This window comes from Nuphar pumila, chromosome 17 (assembly GCF_984573655.1).
Source record: "Nuphar pumila chromosome 17, dmNupPumi1.hap1.1, whole genome shotgun sequence".
Lineage (NCBI taxonomy): Eukaryota > Viridiplantae > Streptophyta > Magnoliopsida > Nymphaeales > Nymphaeaceae > Nuphar > Nuphar pumila.
In genome coordinates, this window is record NC_143265.1 from 60451165 (window position 1) to 60474441 (window position 23277).

At 38.2% G+C, this 23277-nt stretch overlaps 1 protein-coding gene across 2 annotated transcripts in view; it reads left to right on the top strand.

Annotated features, from left to right (window-relative positions):
• LOC149812018 (Tetratricopeptide repeat (TPR)-like superfamily protein) overlaps nt 1–23277 on the top strand; it is a 228728-nt gene that overhangs the window by 39480 nt on the left and 165971 nt on the right. For both annotated transcript variants that reach the window (XM_089993921.1, XM_089993922.1), the window contains exon 6: nt 7606–7684. In XM_089993921.1, the coding sequence (XP_089850047.1) occupies nt 7606–7684 (79 nt within the window). The remainder of the gene's footprint in view (nt 1–7605; nt 7685–23277) is intronic.

The following is a 23277-nucleotide window of genomic DNA, read 5'->3' on the forward strand; positions in this document are numbered from 1 at the left end:
AATTCTTTATGGATGAAGCAACAACCAACAAGAAAAAAAAAATCTCAAATAAATACTGAAAAAATATGAGATTAACATGTAAAAATAACATTAATGCAACAACTTGATCTATGTAAATATCTAATAAATAAAACATGAGCATTCATTAAATAAAAAATTAACATTAACAACGAAATGCATATTAGCATTAACAATATCATGTCATAATTAGAAAATGCATTTTATCATTAACAACCAAATGTTAATATATATATATATATATATATATATATATATATATATATATATATATATATATATATATATATATATATATATATATAGGGTTGTGACTGCATGCAATTGCATGACTTGATTTTGCCACTAAAAGGGTTTAACGTCACATTTTAGAAGAGATAATTGCTCCTACGAAATTGAATACATTGAACAAGTTGACATAGTGATATTAATTTTTTGTGAAACGAAGCAACTAATCTCAATGACTTCATTAACGTGGTTGCATTGAGTGTCTATTAGACTGCAAATTGGTGAACCTGACACATATTGGATCTTATAGGGCCAGAGTTTGGTTGCAAAGAAGGGATTCTGATTAATTATTCAAGTTGGACCCATGAGGTCCGATTATTATATGGGTTGGGTATGGTTTATAAAATTTTTTACCAAACCAGGTTTGACAGGAGTTTCGGTTAAGATTCTCAAATTTTCAATGTAAAATAATTAAAAATATTATTTTGCCAAGTATGGACTGGGTCTAGTTTATGTAATTTTTATCGGACCTGGATTTAGTTTTTCATATAAAAATCCAGTTAAACCCGAATCTTGATCTGATACCTACATTACTTAGTCGGATTCAGGTTTGGACCCACTCATTTTAACATAGGTCCAACTGATGAGTTGTGGAGCTTGATTCTGAGTTTTTGCCCTTGCAGTAAGGGGGGTTCGGGGGCTCTTCCTCCGGTGCGGGTCCCGCTGAATGCCCCCTAGAAGTTTTTTTTTTTGGGCTTATGTTTGAGACCTGGTGTCTTATGGATAAGACCCGATTTGCCCTTGCCTTGTATAAATTCTTTACTTTCTTTCTCTCTTGTATCTATCGAGAAAGAGCAATAAAGGTTTTTCCTCTGGGTGTCCGTGGTTTTTTACTCCCTCCTGGATTTGAGGGGAGTTTTTTCCACGTAAATCTGTGTGTTCTTTCTGTGTTTTATTTCTTTCGGTTGTTTCTTGCTCGCGGTTTTCGTAACACCAACCCATTGACACCCCTACCTGGCACTGCCTGTGCATTTATCATGCCCTTTTTTTAATATTTACACATAGAAACCACCCCTAGGATCAGAGATATAGCCGTGTTGGTTTTGCCGGCCGTACTTATCAACGGGCTTGAACAGGGTAGTAAATGCCCTTTTTACTAACAGCTTAGTTAAAACTGCTTAAAAAAACTCTAATTTTTGGTCAAATGAGGGCTTTGACCATCATTTGACTAAAAAATTCAAGGCGTGTACACCTCAGCTTGAGGTGTGCCTTGCCTCGATGCGTGCGCCTCAAGGGGTATGAAGCGCACACCTAGGGGTTGTTGCGCTTTGTACATGCACCTTAAGGCATAAAGCCCCTCGCCTTGAGGCAAGACACGCTTTTTGTGCTTTGAGGCGCGTTTTTAATAACACAGTTTGTGACTATAGTTAAAAGTTAAAACGTAGTAGACTGGATGAATAATGTGGGATAAATGAGGTAAAAGAAAAGAAAGGATAAAGGAGAGGAGAGGTACATGAATGACCTGGAATTTATACAAGACTCAGCCGAGTCAGCTGAGTTCTCATATGACTTGACCACGACTTGGCTGAGTCATATATATGTATATGTGTAGTATTATCGGTCATCATAAAGTTTGTCATATGTACCTATAATGTGATATTATACATAATAAAACACTCATATAAAAGATTTATATACACATGTATATTGTAAAGTATATGCACACATGCACACACAATGATTCTGTCAAATAATTATATATGTATGCATACATACGTACATAATACATATATATTATATTCTATGTCACATGGGTGTGGGGGTGCGGCACTTTAAAAAACCTTTGGTTGCGGGGGTGCGATAGGGCAAAAATGTAAAAAATTATATATATATATATATTTGAAGTTTTAATAGTTAACATTGTCATAATTTAATAGTTAACATTGTCATAATATCATTCATCATGCATGCAATATATCAACCTAAATATCAATCAAATAAGTAAAGCAATTACATAAATCAACCTAAATATCAATCAAATAAGTAAAGCAGAAAAGAACTAAATTATATACCAAAAGTATATCCTACAATGTATATGACGTTGAAGTAATGGATTTTAATAATTTTCTTCTTCATCATCAAATGTATCATTAGAAAGAATACTGGACTTAGATAAATCCATGTTTGTCATGTTGAAATCATGCTCTCCCTCGAAGTCACACTCTTCTGGGTTTACATCCCAAAATTTGGATGTTCCTTGTCTGCATTACAAACCTAATTTAAAAATGTTAAATACAATACAAGTATATTTGTTTATGCTCCTCAAGTAGGTTTAGATGATTCCATTAAGCGTCAATTTTGGGAAGATTTAGATGGAGTAGTACAAGGGATATCTTATGGAGAAAGGCTTTTTATCGGCGGTGACCTTAATGGGAATGTAGGCATTAGTAGGGATGGTTTTGAGAGTATCCATGGAAGCTATGGTATAGGAGAAAGAAACGAAAGTGGAGAAAGGATTTTAGATTTTGGTTTGTCCTATGATATGATCTTAGCAAACACTTGGTTTAGGAAGAGGGAGTCTCACTTAGTAATATTTAAAAGTGGGGTTAATACGAGTCAGATAGATTTTTTCCTACTTAGAAAGAGAGATAAGGGTTGTTGCATCGATTGTAAGGTTATACCGGGAGAAAGTGTAGCTACACAACATAGAGTCTTAATTTTAGATCTTAGAATTAGACAATGCCGCAAAAGGGATAGACATAGGATAGATCCTAGAATTAAGTGGTGGGCAATGAAAGGAGCTAAACAAGGAATGTTTGTAGAGCAGGTAGTTAAGGAAGCTGATTGGTGTATCGAGGAGGATTCAGAATCAATGTGGAATAAGATAGCGGGTGGCATGAGAAAGGTGGCTAAGGAGGTATTGGGTGAGTCTAAAGGCGGTGCACCGCTAGGTAAGGATACATCGTGGTGGAACGAGGATGTCAAATTAGCTATTAAGGTTAAAAGAGAGTGTTATAGAAATCTAAGTAAGAGTTGTGATAAGGAGAATTTGGAGAAGTATATGATAGCAAAGAAGGAAGCTAAAAAACTAGTTCGGAACGCGAGGGATAAGGTATATAAGGAGGTTTATGACAAGTTGGATACCAAAGAAGGCGAGAAGGATATTTATAGGCTTGCAAAGAGACGTTCTCTGGTGGACAATGATGAAGAAAGGTGTTTCTCTCAAGTACATTAAAATAATTAAAGATATGTATGAAGGAGTAGTAACCAATGTCCGCACTTGTGGAGGGGTGACAACCAATTTTCCTATAACGGTTGGGTTACATCAAGGATCTGCTTTAAGCCCTTTCCTATTTGCTATAGTGATGGATGAGCTTACGAGATCAATTTCAGAAAATGTGCCGTGGTGTATGTTGTTTGCTGATGATATTGTTTTGATTGATGAGTCTAGAGCTGCGGTTAATGCTAAGTTAGAATTATGGAGACAGACATTGGAAGCAAGAGGTTTTAAGTTGAGTAAGAGTAAGACAGAATACATGGAATGTCGGTTTAGTAAGCAACAAAGTAATGATGAGAGTGTAGTGAAGCTTGGTGAGCAAGAAATACCGGTGGATGATTGTTTCAAATATTTAGGATCTATCATTCAAAAGTATGGAGAAATTGATAGAGATGTAAATCATAGGATAAAGGTTGGGTGGATGAAATGGAAAAGTGCAACTGGAGTGTTGTGCGATCGTAGAATGCCATTGCGGTTGAAGGGAAAGTTTTATAGGATGACTATTAGGCCCGCTTTACTATATGGTACGGAATGTTGGGCTGCCAAGAGACATCATATTCAAAAAATGAGTGTAGCTGTGATGCGTATGCTGAGATGGATGTGTGGAAATACAATAAAAGATAAGATTCAGAACGAGGAGATACGTAAGAAGGTAGGTGTTGCACCCATTGAAATTAAGATGAGAGAGAATCATTTACGGTGGTTTGGACATATTCGGCGAAGGCCTAATGATGCTCCAGTTAGATGGATGGAGAAATGGGAAAATATATTAGTTAAAAGAGGTCGGGGTAGGCCTAGGAAGACATGGATGGAGGTGATAGGAAAGGATATGAATGCTTTGAACCTCACCAAGGACATGGCATTGGATAAAAATGATTGGAGGAGAAGGATTCATGTGGAAGACCCATAATGATTTTCTTTTTTGGTTCATATTGCCGACCCCAATTATTTTGGGATGAAGGCGTAGTTATTGTTGTTGTACAATACAAGTATATTTAAATGAAAAACTAAGAAATAATCAACACTCCCCCTCAAGCTGAAGCATGGATATCAATAATGCTCAGCTTGTCACAACATTTTGAGAAATTTGGTCTAGCAAGAGGTTTTGTAAACATATCTGTAACTTGGTCCTCCGACTTTAGATATTTGGTAGTGATATGACCAGCTTGAACCATATCTCTTACATAGTGGCAATCAACCTCAATGTGCTTTGTTCTCTCATGAAAGAAAGGATTGTTCGCTATATATGTGCCAACCTTGTTATCACACATCATGGTCATAGGAGAGGAAAGCTTCACCTGAAGATCATGAAGAACAGTACGAACCCACATCAATTCAGCAGCTGTTTGGGCCATAGCCCTATATTCTGATTCTGCACTCGATCTAGAGACCACATTTTGCTTCTTACTTCTCCATGAAATCATGTTGTCTCCTAGAAACACACAGAATCCTGTGGTAGATTTTCTATCTACTACAGATCCTGCATAGTCAGCATCAGAATAGGCCACTATCTCCAGATTTTCACCTTTCTTGAACAATAACCCTTTTCCAGGAGAAGATTTTAAATACCTGAAAATCATTATAGCTGCATTCCAGTGTACCTCAATTGGTTTGTCCATAAACTGACTAACTTTGTTTACTGCTAAAGCAATATCCGGCCTGGTAATGAGAGGGATCTGGGAGCAGGGAGGGGCTCGACCCCTCCCCTGCCGAAAACAAGGAAGCAGGGAGGGGCTCGACCCCTCCCTTGAAATGAGAGGGATCTGGGAGGGGGGTCTCAGCCCCTCCCCTGAAATCAGAGGAAGCAGGGGGGGTCGTCTTTCCCCTGCCAAAAATAGGGAAGCAAGGAGGGGGGCTCGGTCCCTCCCCTGAAATCAGAGGGAGCAGGGAGGGCTCGACCCCTCCCCTGCCGACCCAACAAGAGAGCGAGGGGGGGGGGGGGGAAGGGTTGAGAAAAGATAGATGAAGGAAGGGGATGAGGGAGAGGTTACCTGAGAGGAGAGGAGGAGGTGGTTGTGGGCGTCGTCGGGGTTGACGCCGGCGATCGTCGGAGGTCTGCGACGAGGGAGAGGAGGAGGTGGCCTCGGGCTCCCTTGAGAGACGTCGGGAGGAGAGGAGGCGAGCGAGAGAGCACAGCTGCGCGGGAGAGGAGAGTTGTGAAAGAGGATTAGGGCACAAATCCTCTTTCATAACACTTTTGATCGGGCAAAAACAATTTTTTTTTACGTCTGAAAATTGGGTGAAAATACCCTGGGTGCGGTCAACGCACCCAGGGTCGTGGTGATCGCACCGGGTGCCGCACCCGCACGTGCCGCACCCAGGGTCGTGTTGATCGCACCGGGTGCCGCACCCGCACGTGCACCCATGTCACATCGCGTCGATGCGGGTGCGGCACTTGCTTTGCCGAATCCGTGTGACAGATTATAACGTGTATATTTCACATTATATATGTGCACTTAATTAACTTTGTATAGTATATACACATGTATGTAGTTATACCCATGCATACATATCATAAAAGTTTCATGATCTGATGATCTAGTCGAGTAACTGAGTTGATTCGGCTGACTACCAAGTCATGCTTGTTGAGTTAATTCGTGAGTCACTGGGTTTTAAAACATTAAGTTAAACCATCTTTTGGATTTATGGCTTGGGGGAGAGTACTCTGATGGAGATTGCAGAGCCTTTTCAGCCACACGTGTGGCGGCCTTTTTTGGTCCATAGATTTGGATAAGCTAGGGACAGAAATGGGCTAAAATTTGGAAATTGCAGATTAAACCACCTTTGAGATTTATGGCTTGGAAGATGGTAAATATTGTGGTGGAGATTGCTGAAATTTTTTGAACACATATATTGAGGACCTGTAATGATGTTAACTGATATGCATTCTTGGCATGCGATTAATGCTTGGTACAGTTGTAGCATGGGATCTCATGCTGGTATTAGCCCATTTTGATATTGGTTTTGGATCCATTGCTGATTTTCATCACCTTTTTTCCATCAAATGTATGTTTTTCTCCTTCTTGATAATGCATCCATTTCCTTGCCTTCTAGAGACAAGTAAAAATAGATCTGATGTGATTAGTGATCATTGTGAATGTGGTGACTAATTTTAGTGTAGTGGGGATGCCGACACCAGATATGTTATATGGGGATATGAACTGGACTGTAGACATGAAAGAGTAAGAACTCAACAAGACCTCAAATCCATATAAGGAGGGGTCAGGTCCTGTTGAGTTCTTACTCTTTGACCGAGACCTTGACCCATTCCATATGAGGTGGAAATTCATCCAGTCAACACAATCATAATACATATGCTTAACATGGTTAAAACTGAACTGTGTGCTATGGACATGCCGTCACAGAGTTTGGAGTTTGTTATTATAGCAAATGAAGCAAATGTCTAGGCTGTGGAAGAAGTTTTCATGAGTGAAGGATCATGGTTGTTCTTAAAAATCTGACAGATGGCTTGTTTTTCAGAAGAGAAAACAAAGGCTTGGATATTGCAGCATGGTGAGACATCTAGCATGTAAGAGACAAATGGACCCTTATGGTGCATTTGCGTGCTGCAGAGAAGGGTGGGCTTCTGCAGAAAGGTGAGAAAAATCCACGCCTTTTCCTCGGGCCCCATTGGTGAATGCAAACAAGGGGCTACTCAAAAAACAATCATGTGGGCAGGTAGGAGGCGGAGGGGAGTCAGACTTATTTACTGGAGAAGGACGCTCCACATGGGTTTCCATGCAGAGCCTCCTTCTACATTACACTAATTCATCCTTAAGGAGGATGTGGGGAACATTCAGTTTCATCTACTGAAGGGTTTGGAAAGGCTAATCATGGATTAAAAAGTATTGTGTATGTTATTTAATTCATAATTTTTCGTTTTCTCTGTTGTTTATCTTTTGCTTTTACTTTGGTGACTCCTTGTGACATTTGCAGTGACTATTTATTTAATAATCTCTTTTTTGTTTTTTGTCGAAGAGAATTTCAAACTCTAGATATGAATAAGCTGCTTATTTACTGTTATATACTTGTGATGTATGGTGTCAACAACATACAACTTATGGTTGTCATGACATTTACAGTGTTGCCTTTGCTCTTCACAATCTTGGTGGATTCTATTTTCTTCGGCGTAAACTTGAGGAGGCTCAATTGTGCTATGAGGTAGTGAAGCCTTTTTAACTTGCAAATATCTATGCCAAATAAAGAAACCTCTCTCTCTCTCTATATATATATATATGTATGTGTGTGTGTGTATTTATTTATTTATATTGGCTACAATCAATTGTACCTACAATCTAGTTGGGAACTCATGATGCAAGTCATTTTGACAAAATCTGACCTTGTAGATCTGTTCAGTATGGTTGGATCATTTTTATTAAAAGAAAAAACACATTTTTTTAGTCAGAAAATTTGATGCGTTTACAGCCAACGATTTTTGCATCGCCAGAGAAACACACACTGGACTGCAATGATCCAAAAGCTGATTCCTACTAAATGGAGCATGTAGGTCACATCTATGAAATTGGTTTGTTAAGTTGATTCTAGATACAATTGATTGTAGCAAATATTTATCCACACACACACACACACACACACACACACACACACACACACACATATATATATATATATATATATATATACACAGAGAGAGAGAGAGAGAGAGAGAGAGAGAGAGAGAGGTCCCTCCTCTCAGCTTAGAGTGTGGTGATGTATGTACAGTTAAGTTATTCAATGTTTTATGACATGTTTTGCAAATCATGCCCTACAAATGTGATATCTATAATCTATTTAGTGGAAAAAATGGTTGGATTAGATAAATTTTATCCTTCGCAAAAAGATGTATATGCGCCTGAATCCTGTTGTATGTTACCCAAATGCTATGATACACAGACATGCCATATGCTCCAGCATACCTGTGTCGACACGTCTGGACACGGGTATGTTCTGGGTCTGTTCGGATCGGGTCCACCTACGACCCATCCCAATACCAAGTTTCTTTTAGCATGGGTTGACACTTGGTCAAAGGGTTCAGAAGGAAAAAGAGGGGGAGAAGAAGGAAGAGAAAAAGAGGAAGAAGAGGAGGAGAAGATGAAGGAAAAGAAGAGGAAAGAGGAGAAAGAGGAAGAGAAGAGTAGGAGAAAAAGAGGAAGAATGAAGAGAGAGAGAGAGGTACTCACTTCCTTCTCGTCCTTCTCCTAAAACGTCCTTCTTCTCCCCTTCGTTCTCCTTCCTCTTACTCGTGTTGAGAAGTGTGATATGCTAATGTATCATATGTATTACTATTTGTATGTGCTCTTTTGTGCTACACTCTCAATGTTATACATATATTATTTAATGAGGGGCATTTTTGTATTTGTGTAGGAGGTTAGAGGTGAAAAGTGTATTCTGGTAGGACCCGACCCGGGTCCATTGTATGTACAGTCTGGATACTAGGACCCGGGCCATGTACAGGTTTAAGGAGCTTCATGTACATATAAACTTATCTCTTTCGGGTCTGGACATTGCACCAGACCCGGATCCATTGTTCTTTTAAATGTATTGATACAAAGTTTAGGTCACGATTTCAGTTGTTGAAATCGTGACAGCCGCAACCCACTTTTCTTCTTCTTCTGTTCTCTCTCTCTCTTTTCTCAATACAGGTACCAGAGGGGATTCTAACATGGTATCAGAGCCAAGATCCATCTAAAGGCTGAAGAGACTTCCGAAAGGTGCAACGGCCAGAGGTTTGAGGTCTTCATCTTCTTCATTTTTTTCTTCTTCCGTCTATCTCATTCCTCTATTTCTTTTCTAAATTTCTGGTGTATCCCCGTCCCACGTGGGCCTGCATTCACGTGAGTCTGGGTTTTACGTGAATCCTGTTCATGTAAGCACTGTGCAAAAAAGGGGTAACTCTTTCACGTGAATCGCTGAAATTGATTCACGTGAAACACAGTAACGACCCACGTGAACTACGATTTTTTTTCCAGACATTGTCTGATCTGGTGCACTAGATCTGTCCCTTTTGCCCAATTTTCTCTTCGCATCTACTCTGCGTATCCAGATTTGACGCAACTCTACCATCAGATCTGGATATCAAGTTCTCCTCGGTGTTTATCTCTACTGTGTTGGTTTTCCTTTATGATCTGAATCACTTCACCTTCTGCATTCACGTGAATCCCTAGTTTCACGTGAATCCCCAAAGCCGACCCACCTTCTTCTTCGTCTGAAATACTCCACCTCTGCATATTCTTATTTTCTCACTTGAACCTAAATATTCACATATGTGCGTGAGATTGCATCAAATCTGAAATACTAAGTCTGTGATTGACTTTTTTTTCTCTCTGATTCTCACTTTTCTTCCAAGTTGCTGTCATAGTTGGAACTTCCTTTTTGCCTATCAATACTTAGTTCAACGTGTAAAAAGGATTTTCAGCACGTTAATCCCAAACCTTGCAAGAGTGCAAGGGAAAGCTCAGTTCTGATTCTCTTCTAAATCTGACAGTCTGTGACCTCCAGCTTTAAGACTTTAAAAAAAAAAAAAGAAGAGGTGGGGAAGACTGAAAACTCTGAGAACACTCTTGTTAAATTTTCTCTCTCCATGGATTCTTATTCTTCGAGTCTTTCTTCAAGCTTTCTCAATCAACTCGTTTCTGAAAAGTTGAATACCTCAAACTTCTTGATTTGGAAAAGACAAATCATCCCTTTTATAAGGAGCTAAGGTCTCTTAGGTCATTTGGATGGAACCACTGTAGTCCCGCCAGAATTTGTTACGAGAGAAGACAAAGATGATAAAGCGGCGAGTTCAATTGTGTATGTCAAGAATGCAGAATACCTCAATTGGGAAATAAAAGATCAATCAGTAGTTGCATACATCACTTCTACCTTGTCTCAAGAGGTCCTTGTTGCTATCCCTGACAATTGTATAACTCTACAGCTCTGGGAGAGATTGGTTCAGACATACTTACAGGTTTCACAGGTGAGGATGATTTTTCTCAAGAGGGAATTTCAGTTGTTGAGAAAAGATTCCATGACCATCATGGAATATCTGAACAAGATGAAGACCATCACAGTCCAGCTTGCAGTTATAGGATGTGCGGTAAATGACAGTGATATGGTACAACAAACTTTGAGTGGATTGGGATCTGACTACAATATGATTGTCACTTCACTATTGTGTCTACCTGCCCTTCCTACCTTTGATGAGTTACGAGCTAAATTAATTCAATATGAAATAACTCTGAAAGGTTTTTCTGAAGAAACTCATGTTCATATAAATTCCCAAGTTTTTGCCACAGGAGTGACCTATGGTCGAGGACGAGGGGGGCAATGGCGAAGTGGACACAGAGGACGTGGTTTGCTTCTCACTCCTAATATGTTGACTCATGCCCAGGGACAAAGACCCATCCCCACTTGTTTCCTTTGTAACAAAAGGGAAAGGCATATCAAGGTGAATTGTTGGCACAATCCAGAAAATAAAGGAAAGGCTCCACAAACAGAAACCAAAAGAAAGTCCACCAATATCAGAGATAGTAGAGAGATTAAAGATCTGCTAATATCCGTCCTGTCAGAATTGAAGTTGAAGCAGAATGATCAAGGCACCTGGTTTGTCGACTCAGGGGCAGCAACTCACGTGACAGGTGATGCAGGTAAACTTTCTAATCCTATTCCTTATTTTGGCAAATACAAGATTGTCACTGACGATGGATCCCACCATCCTGTTTCTCATGTTGGAAAAACTGTCATTCCCATGTCACATTTTACTCTTGAACTTTCTGATGTCTTTTATGCTCCTAACATCAAGAAAAATATTGTCTCTGTTTCTAAACTTATTGATGATAATCATGCCTCAGTTGAATTCACTCCCTTTTCTGTGCAGGTCAAGGACCTACGCACGAGGGAAACATTCGCTGAAGGAAAGAGACGAGGCAATATGTATGTCTTTAAAGAAGCTCCACGTCAGTCCATCCGCCCTACTTATCTATATTCAAAGCCTTCATTAGAGTTGTGTTCCCTATCGTCTGCAAATGTTTTTAGTATTTTTGAATGTAATAAGCCTTTCTTATGGCATAGTCGATTAGGTCATTGTGGGTGTCATTTTATTAAGAAACTTGTCTCTAATAATCTCATTCCAAAAGAAAGTTTCAATGGAGATGCGAAAAGTCAGAAGTGTTCCAGTTGTCTTTTATGCAAAAGTCACGTATTGCCTTTTCATTCCATTAATAAAAGAGGTTCGAAACCTTTTGAAATAATTAGTTTTGATATATAGGAGCCCGCCCCAGTTATCTCTGGATCTGGGAGCTTATACTACCTAATCTTTGTTGATAGCTATTCTCGATACACCTGGATATATTTCATAAAAAATAAGTTGGAAATTTTCTCTTTGTTTCAAAACTTTCTTTCCTTAGTAAGAAATCAATTCTCTGAGTCCATTCAATTTTTTCAATGTGACAGAGGTGGGGAGTTCTCATCTAGTGACTTCATTTCTTTTTCTTCAAAATAGCGGAATAGGAAGAAGGGTGTCCTGTCCACACACCCCTCAACAAAATGGGATTGCTGAGCGAAAACATAGGCATATTGTTGAAAGTGCCATGAGTATGCTTCATGACAGTAACCTTCACATCAATCTATGGACAAAAGCCTTTCATTCTGCCGTACATGTGATAAATAGACTGCCTATGGTTGTTTTGAAAAATAAGTCTCCTTATTATTGTCTTTTTGGAGCTCACCCCAATTATCATGATTTGCGTGTCTTCAGAAGTGTTTGTTATGTGCACATTGACCAGTCCCTGAGAAACAAGTTTCAGGACAAGGCTCAAAAGTGTAGATTTGTGAGATACGCAGACGACTACAAAGGATATAGGTGTTATGATCCAACCAACATGCGTATCAGAATCTCAAGGAATGTTGTCTTCGATGAGCAAAATTTTGATCACAAAGCCGACACAATGGATATGTCCTCTAACACAACCGAAGTTTACTATCCTTCGTTGAATTCAGAACTTTTTGCTAGTTCCAATGAAGTCTGTCATCCAGATTATATGCAGCAAGAAGAAGAAATGTTTGATAACACTGGGACATCGAGATCACAGAATGAGGAAGAAGTACCATCGTCAGTACCGGGCAGACACAAGGGCATTTTCTATTCTAGACAAAGAACGACATCATCAAACCCTCTAAATCATGCCTTAGCAGCCGATCCTACTCCCTCTCATGCTCTTGAGGTCAGAAAATCAAATCGCATACGACATTCTATTGATAGGTGGGTCAACTACAATAACTTCTCCTTGGATTTTCAGCTCTTTTTAACTGCCCTCAATAAGGAAGATGAACCCATTATGTACTATCTGGCAGCCACTTCTACCAAATGGGTAGAAGCATGAATGATGAAATGCAAGCCTTACATGAATGTGAACCTGAAATGTTGTTCTCAGACCACCTGTCAAAAATGTTGTCGGATGCAAATGGGTCTACAAAATAAACTATAAACCAAGTGGAACCATTGAACGATACAAGGCAAGACTGGTGGCAAAAGGGTTTACCCAAGAAGTAAGACAAAACTATGATGAGACCTTCAGTCCGGTGGTGAGAATGAGAACAATTCGAATTATTCTTTCCTTGACTGTTGAACATGGATGGAAGCTGAGTCAGCTCGATGTGAAAAATGCATTCCTGCATAGAGATTTGAAGGAGGAAGTCTATATGGAACAACCCCCTGGATATCAAGAACAAAATTGTAAAACCCATGTGTGTAGGCTAAAAACAGCTAAGCTATCTATGGTCTAAAACAAGCGTCTCGTTCTTGGTTTGACAACTTTTCGCTTGAGATTCAAAAACATGGATTTTCGCATTCTCTTCTGGATCACTCATTATTTTTATTAGAAGTCAGAATGTGACCACTTTGCTATTAATCTATGTTGACGATATTGTCATCACAAGCTCACATCAAAGAAGTAAAAGACTTACTGGGTCAGAGGTTCAAAATGAAAGACCTTGGTGTCCTGCGCTATTTTCTTGGTGTAGAAGTTGACAACCAGACTCATGGCTTGACGCTCACTCATCACAAGTATACAGTGGATGTTCTCAGCAAGGCAGGTATGAAAGACTGCAAGCCTCTAGGAACTCCAAGTGTGCTTCACCAAAAATTTAGCACTCATGATAGAGATCTGTGTGATGATCCCACCAGGCATCGCAGTCTAATAGGGATGTTACAATATCTGATATTCAGTCCTCCTGATATTGTTTATTCGGTCAATCAAGTGTCTCAGTTTATGCATGCACCACGTACTGGACATATGGAAGCAGTTAAGAGGATTCTTAGATATCTGAAAGGGACCATTGGGGATGGATTGATATATTCACCACAATCGTATGGCAATGAAGAACATGAACTTACTATATATTGTGATGCAGACTGGGTAGGGGATACTAATGAACGAAGATCTACATCAGGATATTGTGTCTTTATTGAAAAAAATTTAGTCTCTTAGAGTAGTAGAAAACAAAAGGCTGTCGTTAGGTCAAGCACTGAGGCTGAGTATAGATCCATGGCTGCCGCTACTGCCGAATCCACGTGGATCAGGCATCTACTATCCGAACTGGGAGAAAAGATCTCACACTCTATCTTGCTATGTGACAATCAAAGTGCTCTCAACATGTCATTCAATCTAGTACATCACAGCCATGCTAAGCATATTGAGATCGACCAACACTTTATAAGACAAAAAGTTGAAGAAAAAGAGATCGAGCCTGAATTTGTCAATACTGAAAGACAAGTTGCAGACATATTTACAAAGGGCTTGACCAATGATCGTTTTTGGATTCTTAAAGGCAAGTTGTTCATGGTCCAAAACCATGATCAACTTGAGGGGTGTGTGTGTGAAAAAGTGTATTCTGGTAGGACCCGACCCGGGTCCATTGAATGTACAGTCTGGATACTAAGACCCGGGCCATGTACAGGTTTAAGGAGGTTCATGTACATATAAACTTATATCTTTCGGGTCTGGACATTGCACCAGACCCGGATCCATTGTTCTTTTAAATGTATTAATACAAAGTTTAGGTCACAATTTCAGTTGTTGAAATCGTGACAGCCGCAGCCCACTTTTCTTCTTCTTCTGTTCTCTCTCTCTCTCTCTCTCTCTCTCTCTTTTCTCAATATAGGTACCAGAGGGGATTCTAACAAGAGGGTCCTTTTTATGTAGTGTAGCTCTTTATTCCAAAGCTAATGAAGTTTCTCTTCTCATCTTCTTTGCTATCTCGTTCATGGCTGAAACTTTATTGCTTTGATATGGTATCAGAGCGATATCCAACCCTAGTAGAGGTATTTGGTGATCATCTGGAAGGAAAGAGGAAGATGAAACTCCATTTTGTTGCATCGAGTGTGTGCCTCGTTTTGCATGCCCCAAGAATGACGTCCATACATTTGTTGAAGTTTGGTTCAATTGAGTTGAGGTTTTGGTAGATCTTGATTTTAGATGATTTCTAAATCAAGAATCATTACTATCAGAGGTATACTCGATTTTATATGGATTTTTTTAATTTTATGAACAATGACATGAATAGTGCAGATTTGAATTTCCGGCTGTTCTGGTCAGATTAATTGTTGTTAGTGGCTGTATTTTGATGTAATCTAGTTGTTTTTATGTGGGGAAGCTTTTAGAAGTGTTGTTTTGGCTCATTTTGGTGGTGTGCTTGAGATTTGATGGTTCTTTGGGTATGCATATGAGGTTGTCGACTTTCATTTTGGTGGTTGTAATTCTGTTTTTCAGCATTGTTGGGTTTTTGTTTGATATTAGAGGCTTGTATTTGTCTACATACTCTCAGATATTGCTGTTATTCCCCTTTCTTGGTGTGAATATTGCTATCAGTGTTATCAAAAATGCGCCTTGAGGCACAAAAGGCACGCCTTGCCTTGAGGCACGACCCTCTGTGCCTCAAGGCGCAAGTCTGAGGTGCAAATTTTTTTTTTTTACAACAAGATTTCAGAGACATAATCAACAACGTTTTTGTAGGTTAATCTCATATATTTTCCAGTTATTTCAGTTATGTAATAAGTTTATTAGTATATTACTATATTTTAACTTTTGTTGGTTAATCTCGTATATTTTTCAGTTATTTCAGTCATGTAATTAGTTTCTTAATATATTTTAACTTTTGTTGGTTAATCTCATATATTTTTCAGTTATGTAATCAGTTTTTTAGTTAATTTTATATGTTAATCTCATATTTTTTAGAATAATCTCATATATTTTAATTTTTGTAGGTTAATCTCATATATTTTTCAGTTATTTCAGTTATGTAATGAGTTTCTTAGTATATTTTAACTTTTTTTCGTTAATCTCATATATTTTCCAGTTATGTAATCAGTTTTTAGTTACTTTTATATGTTAATCTCACATTTTTTAGAATAATCTCATATATTTTAATTTTTGTAGGTTAATCTTATATATTTTCCAGTTATTTCAGTTATGTAATCAGTTTCTTAGTATATTTTAACTTTTTTTTGGTTAATCTCATATATTTTCCAGTTATGTAATCATTTTTTTAGTTACTTTTATATGTTAATCTCATATTTTTTAGAATAATCTCATATATTTTAACTTTTTTTGGTTAATCTCATATATTTTTCAGTTATGTAATCGGTTTCTTAGTATATTTTATCTTTTGTTGGTTAATCTCATATATTTTCCAGTTATGTAATCATTTTTTTAGTTATTTTTATATGTTAATCTCATATTTTTTAGAATAATCTCATATATTTTCCAGTTATTTCAGTTATGTAATCAGTTTCTTAGTAAATTTTAACTTTTTTTGGTTAATCTCATATATTTTCCAGTTATATAATCAGTTTTTAGTTACTTTTATATGCTAATCTCATATTTTTTAGTACTTATTTGAGATTTTCTATTTCTTATTGGTCGTTATTTCGTCAATAAAGCATTTCTTTATTTATTTGTATTTTTAGATATTTTTTTCTAATTTTTTTAAAGTTTTCAATTTTTGTTTTGAGGCTTACCCTTTACGCCTCGAGGCTTGCTCACCTCGCTTTTGGTGGAGTGCCTCATTACGCCTCAACGTTTTTCACAACACTGATTGCAATCTTTGACTGCTAGGTTGGTGTTGCTAGCACTACTCTTGGTAAGTTGTGGTTACTGTTGTTGGTTTTGTTTTTGTGCAGCCTCTTACTGTGTAGTTGGGGGTTGAAGTAAAGTATGGAGAAGAAAGAAAACATTCAGATTATATCTATAAAATTTGATGGGTCTAATTTCGAATACTGGGCGGAGTTTATGCAAAGTGTTATTAAGGGGTATAGATACATTGGGTTCTTGGATGGCACCAAAGCCAAGCCCAAACAAGGGGATGATGACTATGAGACAAATATTGTAGATTGGGAGAGGGATAATGCCAAAGTGAAGTCATGGCTTTTGGGCTCTTTGGAGCATAATATTTCAGTGATCATTATGAAATATGAAAATGGCAAGGATGCATGGGCATATTTGAAGCAGGTCTATGAGCAATCTAATCGGGCAACGCGATACCAATTAGAGCGGTAGTTGAAGTCTTTGAGGCAGAAAATGAGTCCATTCAAGACTTTTAGCAGGCATCAAATGCCTTGAGCTCTATGATGGCCATTTTAAAGTGTGACGCGTAGTGAATATGTGGAATGTAAGAATCGAGATGTAGAGGCCATCGACCAGAAGAAGGTGATAGACTTTCTCATTACTATGCATCCTGAGTTTGATATTGCACACCACAATATCCTGCATCGGTCCTTGTTATATTTGTCCAGACCTTGAGTAAGCTTCTTGTAGAAGAGACTAAGCTCAAGTCTCTTGGCAGTCAGACCCCATCAGAGAGTGCTAGTTGTGACTCAGTTTGGGGGTAGAGGTGGAGGTCGTTCTAGAGGCTGGTCTAGTGGAGGTCGTGGAGACATGAGCTCCATCCAGTGCCATTACTGCAAAAGTTTTGAGCACATGAAAAATTCTTGCCGTGTGCTCAAGAAGAAAGGTGTAGTGATCATCTCTACTGAGGAAGAGAGCTTTAAAACTAAGTCTGGCCCATCAGATGTGAGCAGCATTGGTTCTCAGACTGGAGTATATTCTATACAACATCTGACTTAACAACAATTATTGGAGCAAGTGGAACAATACATTCAGCAACTCCAGATTCTTGTGCAGTCTGCCACTGCCCCTTCTACCTTTGGCCCTTTTTCTTCCTCTGGTACTGCTTATGCATGTATTCTTGGTAGTTCTCATGGTTGATTGATAGACTCAAGGGAATCTTATCATATGACAGCCCATGAGTCCATCCTAATCGATCGTCGTCCCTGCAATGGTGTATTTCACACTGCTAATGGGTCTTTTATGACAATTTCTAAAGTTGGTACTTGGTAGTCTCTTCTCGTTCTTTTCCTGGAAGCAAGCTTAATCTCTCTCAAGTTTATCATGTTATATCCTTTGCCATGAATCTCATTTCTTGTTGGTCAAATAATCAAATTTAATTGTGATGTTACTTTTTCCCCTGCCGTCTGTCTTGCAGGATCAACTCTCAAGGATGTGGATTAGATTTGGCCGTAGGAAGAAAGATTTATACTATCTGAATTGGCTGAATATGAGCAAACAAAGGAGATGTGAAGTTGGTGTAAGGAAATGAGAGCCTCCAACGATGTTCACCAAATCACAAAAGTGGACACACAAAAGAGCCACAACAAAGTCCACTAAAACACCAAAGTGAACACACAAAGAACCATAAATAAGCACACTCACAAAACTCACTAAAGGGGTACACAAAGAATGCTCACAAATATAAAAAATAATATTTTATTCATGTAGAATCTATGCAAGAAGCATTACATTGAAGAAGGGAATCATACACTATTTGTATACATCAAATGGGTCTCATAGAGACGTTGGAGCAGGTCAAACGACTCTATTTAGAGCCGTTTAACCAGCCCCAACGACTCTATTTAGAGCCGTTGAACCAGCCCCAACGTCTCTTGTTGGCTAGTCAACTTTGTGTTGACTAGTTCAAAAGAAAACAAAAAGTACAAATGAAACTATCTTAGTTACACACACACACACACACACACACACATATATATATATATATATATATATATATATATATATATATATATATATATATATATATATATATATATATATATATATATATATATATATATATATATATATATATATATCTGTGTGTGTGTATGTGTGTGTGAAAATATCTTCAAGAATATCAAGATCAAAGATGACTTGATTAACCCACAAGATTCACAAAAAGAATAAGTGTCAGCCTGTGTTGCCGGTCCTAAGCCCGGATAAAGGAGGAGGGTTGCGGTAGGCCTGTGACAGCCAACATAAAAACTTAGTCATACCCTATGAATATGAACCAATATGAGAATTTCGTTGGGGCATTCCCTACTGAGCGACGCGTTGTACTCTATAGGCCCGGAGGCAGTGATAAATGGGCAAGGGTTGCTAGGTCGTCGTCCGGAAGCGAAGCGTCACACCGGCGCCCGAGTGTGGTGTCAAATAGGCAAGGGTTCCCTCACTTTGTTGGACGGGTGGGGGTAAAAAAGTTACTCCATGACCATAAAATTAGGTTAGCCACTTGGAACATAGGGTCTTTAACTGGTAAGTTGGTAGAGTTAGTAGATGTTATGTGTAGGAGAAAAATTGATATTTTATGTCTACAAGAGACCAAATGGGTAGGTGAGAAGACAAAAGTGATAGAACCTCGGGGATATAAGATTTGGTATACATGAATAAATAGGAATAGGAATAGGAATGGAGTAGGGATTGTTATGAGTCGTGAGTTTATAGATAATGCAGTTGAGGTCCGTAGGAAGGGTGATAGGATTTTACTTATTAAATTAGTATTAGGTACAAATATTATTAATATTCTTAGTGTTTATGCACTTCAAGTAGGTTTAGATGATTCCATTAAGCGTCAATTTTGGGAAGATTTAGATGGAGTAGTACAAGGGATATCTTATGGAGAAAGGCTTTTCATCGGCGGTGACCTTAATGGGCATGTAGGCATTAGTAGGGATGAACTTGAGAGTATCCATGGAGGCTATGGTAGAGGAGAAAGGATTTTAGATTTTGGTTTGTCCTATGATATGATCTTAGCAAACACTTGGTTTAGGAAGAGGGAGTCTAACCTAGTAACATTTAAAAGTGGAGTTAATACGAGTCAGATAGATTTTTTCCTACTTAGAAAGAGAGATAGGGGTTGTTGCATCGATTGTAAGGTTATACCGGGAGAAAGTGTAGCTACACAACATAGAGTCTTAATTTTAGATCTTAGAATTAGACAATGCCGCAAAAGGGATAGACATAGGATAGATCCTAGAATTAAGTGGTGGGCACTGAAAGGAGCTAAAAAATGAATGTTTGTAGAGCGGGTAGTTAAGGAAGCTGATTGGTGTCTCGAGGAGGATTCAGAATCTATGTGGAATAAGATAGTGGGTGGCATGAGAAAGGTGGCTAAGGAGGTATTGGGTGAGTCTAAAGGCGGTGCACCGCTAGGTAAGGATACATCGTGGTGGAACGAGGATGTCAAATTAGCCATTAAGGTTAAAAGAGAGTGTTATAGAAATCTAAGTAAAAGTCGTGATAATGAGAATTTGGAGAAGTATATGATAGCAAAGAAGGAAGCCAAAAAAGTAGTTCGGAACGCGAGGGATAAGGTATATAAGGAGGTTTATGACAAGTTGGATACCAAAGAGGACGAGAAGGATATTTATAGGCTTGCAAAGATGGGAGATAGGAAATCGAGGGATGTGGGTATGATTAGATGTATCAAAGATGAAGCACAAAGGGTTTTAGTCAAAGATGAGGAGATTAAGGAGAGATGAAAATATTATTTTGATAAGCTATTTAATGGAAGTCATGCTCAGGATCTTGGAGACTTGTCCATTCCTTTTCATGAGATGAATCGTGACTTCATGCGCAAGATTCAAAAGAAAGAAATTGCAGAGGCTTTGAAGAAAATGAAATCAAGAAGGGCAGTTGGCCCAGATGGTATACCTATCGAGGCTTGGAAATGCTTGGAAGAGAAATGTTTAGAATGGTTGACAAATCTTTTTAACTTGATTTGGCGAACAAATAAGATGCCTAATGAGTGAAGGAAGAGTACTTTGGTGCCTTTATATAAGAATAAGGGTGATATACAAGATTGCACAAACTATCGTGGTATAAAACTCATGAGTCATACTATGAAACTTTGGTGAGTGTGATTGAGTCTAGGTTGAGGAAGGTTGTCATGATATCAGAGAATCAATTTGGTTTTATGCCTGGAAGATCAACTATGGAAGCTATACATCTTCTTAGACATCTTATTGAAAGATATAGAGAGAGAAACAAAGATTTGCGTATGGTTTTTATTGATTTAGAGAAGGCATACGATAGAGTACCTAGTGACGTTCTCTGGTGGACAATGATGAAGAAAAGTGTTTCTCTCAAGTACATTAGTATAATTAAAGATATGTATGAAGGAGTAGTAACCAATGTCCGCACTTGTGGAGGGGTGACAACCAATTTTCCGATAACGGTTGGGTTACATCAAGGATCTGCTTTAAGCCCTTTCCTATTTGCGATAGTGATGGATGAGCTTACGAGATCAATTCAAGAAAATGTACCGTGGTGTATATTGTTTGCTGATGATATTATTTTGATTGATGAGTCTAGAGCTGGGGTTTATGCTAAGTTAGAATTATGGAGACGGACATTGGAAGCTAGAGGTTTTAAGTTGAGTAAGAGTAAGACTGAATATATGGAATGTCGGTTGAGTAAGTAACGAAGTAGTGATGGGAGTGTAGTGAAGCTTGGTGAGCAAGAAATACCGGTGAATGCTTTTTTCAAATATTTGGGATCCATCATTCAAAAGTATGGAGAAATTGATGGAGATGTAAATCATAGGATAAAGGTTGGGTGGATGAAATGCAAAAGTGCAACTGGAGTGCTGTGCGATCGTAGAATGCCATTGCGGTTGAAGGGAAAGTTTTATAGGACGACTATTAGACTCGCTTTACTATATGGTACGGAATGTTGGGTTGCCAAGAGACATCATATTTAAAAATTGAGTGTAGCTGAGATGGATTTGTGGATATACAATAAAAGATAAGATTTAGAACGAGGATATACGTAAGAAGGTAGGCGTTGCACCCATTGAAAATAAGATGAGAGAGAATCATTTACTGTGGTTTGGACATATTCGACGAAGGCCTAATGATGCTCCAGTTAGAAGGATGGAGAAATGGGAAAATATATTAGTTAAAAGAGGTCGGGGTAGGTCTAGGAAGACATGGATGGAGGTGATAGGAAAGGATATGAATGCTTTGAACCTCACCGAGGACATGCATTTGATAGAAATGAATGGAGGAGAAGGATTCATGTGGAAGACCCAGAATGATTTTCTTTGTTGGTTCATATCGCCGGCCCCAATTGTTTTGGGATGAAGGCGTTGTTGTTGTTGTTGTTGTTGTTTATTCACAAAGAGAATAAGTGCACACAGGCACAAGGAAACACTCACAAAGCAGCACAAAGGCATAAATAATAATCTTTTGTTGAGAGAGAGCACTAAAAAGCATACCCTTATTTATAGGCTATAAGGGACCCAAGGAGGGGCTCCCATATAGACGGTTGAGCCCCTTCAAAGTAATGTGGACCCCTCCCAAATATAAAAAGGAAAAAAAATAAAAAAGAAAAAAGAAATGAAAAAGACACATATTCAAGTGAATATGCGTGTTACACGTGAGAAGATGATTTTACTCCTAGAGGGTATTGCAAAGAAAATAAAAATAAGTAAATAAATATATATAGATATATAGATATATATGAGATACAATTTAACACCCCTCCTTAAACTTACAGTGTAATGACCGAAAGTTTGCCGAGGAGAAAATTCAACATAGCAGAACAGAACGCCTTCGTAAAAAGTCAGCCAGTTGATATTCTGATGTTACATACGGTAGATCTATAACTTTCTTCGGATATTCTTCTCTAACATAATGATAGTCCATCTTGATATGCTTCGTGCACTCATGAAAGGTGTGAATTTTGGCAATATAGATTGCACTCTTGCTATCACAACACAACTTCGTGGGCCCTTGAACATGAACCCCCATGTCTTCCAACAACTGGTGAATCCAAAAAATCTATATGGTTGTAGTTGCCATGGCTTGGTATTCGACTTCAGTAGATGACATGGACACTTTTTGTTGCTTGTTGCTTCTCCAAGAAATTAATGATTCACCTAAGAATACGCAAAAATCAGTGGTAGAGTGACGATTATTTGGGTCACCTCCCCAATCAGAGTCAGTATAAGCAATTAAATTTAACTCAGAAGATAATAAAAATACTCCCTTATTCAAGGATCCTTTTATTTATTTGATGATTCAGAGAATTGCACTCGTATGAACTGATGTAAGATCATGTTGGAATTGACTTGCAACATGAATGACATGTGAAATATCAAGTCTAGTGATGCTAAGATACATTAAAGACCCAACAAGTTGCCTGTAAGGAGTGAGATCTTTTAGGAGAACCCCATCATCGATTTTTAACTTTGTTCCTACCACTTCAGGAGTTTCACAAACTTTATCATGTATAATTCATGACCTGCCAATAATTTCTAATGTAAGTTTAGTTTAAGATAAGAAATAACCCCTTTGAGAGTATAGAACTTCAATGCCTAAAAAGTATGTCAAAAATCCTAAGTCACTTTATACTCTTAATTCCTTTAGCATCGTCATCTATAAT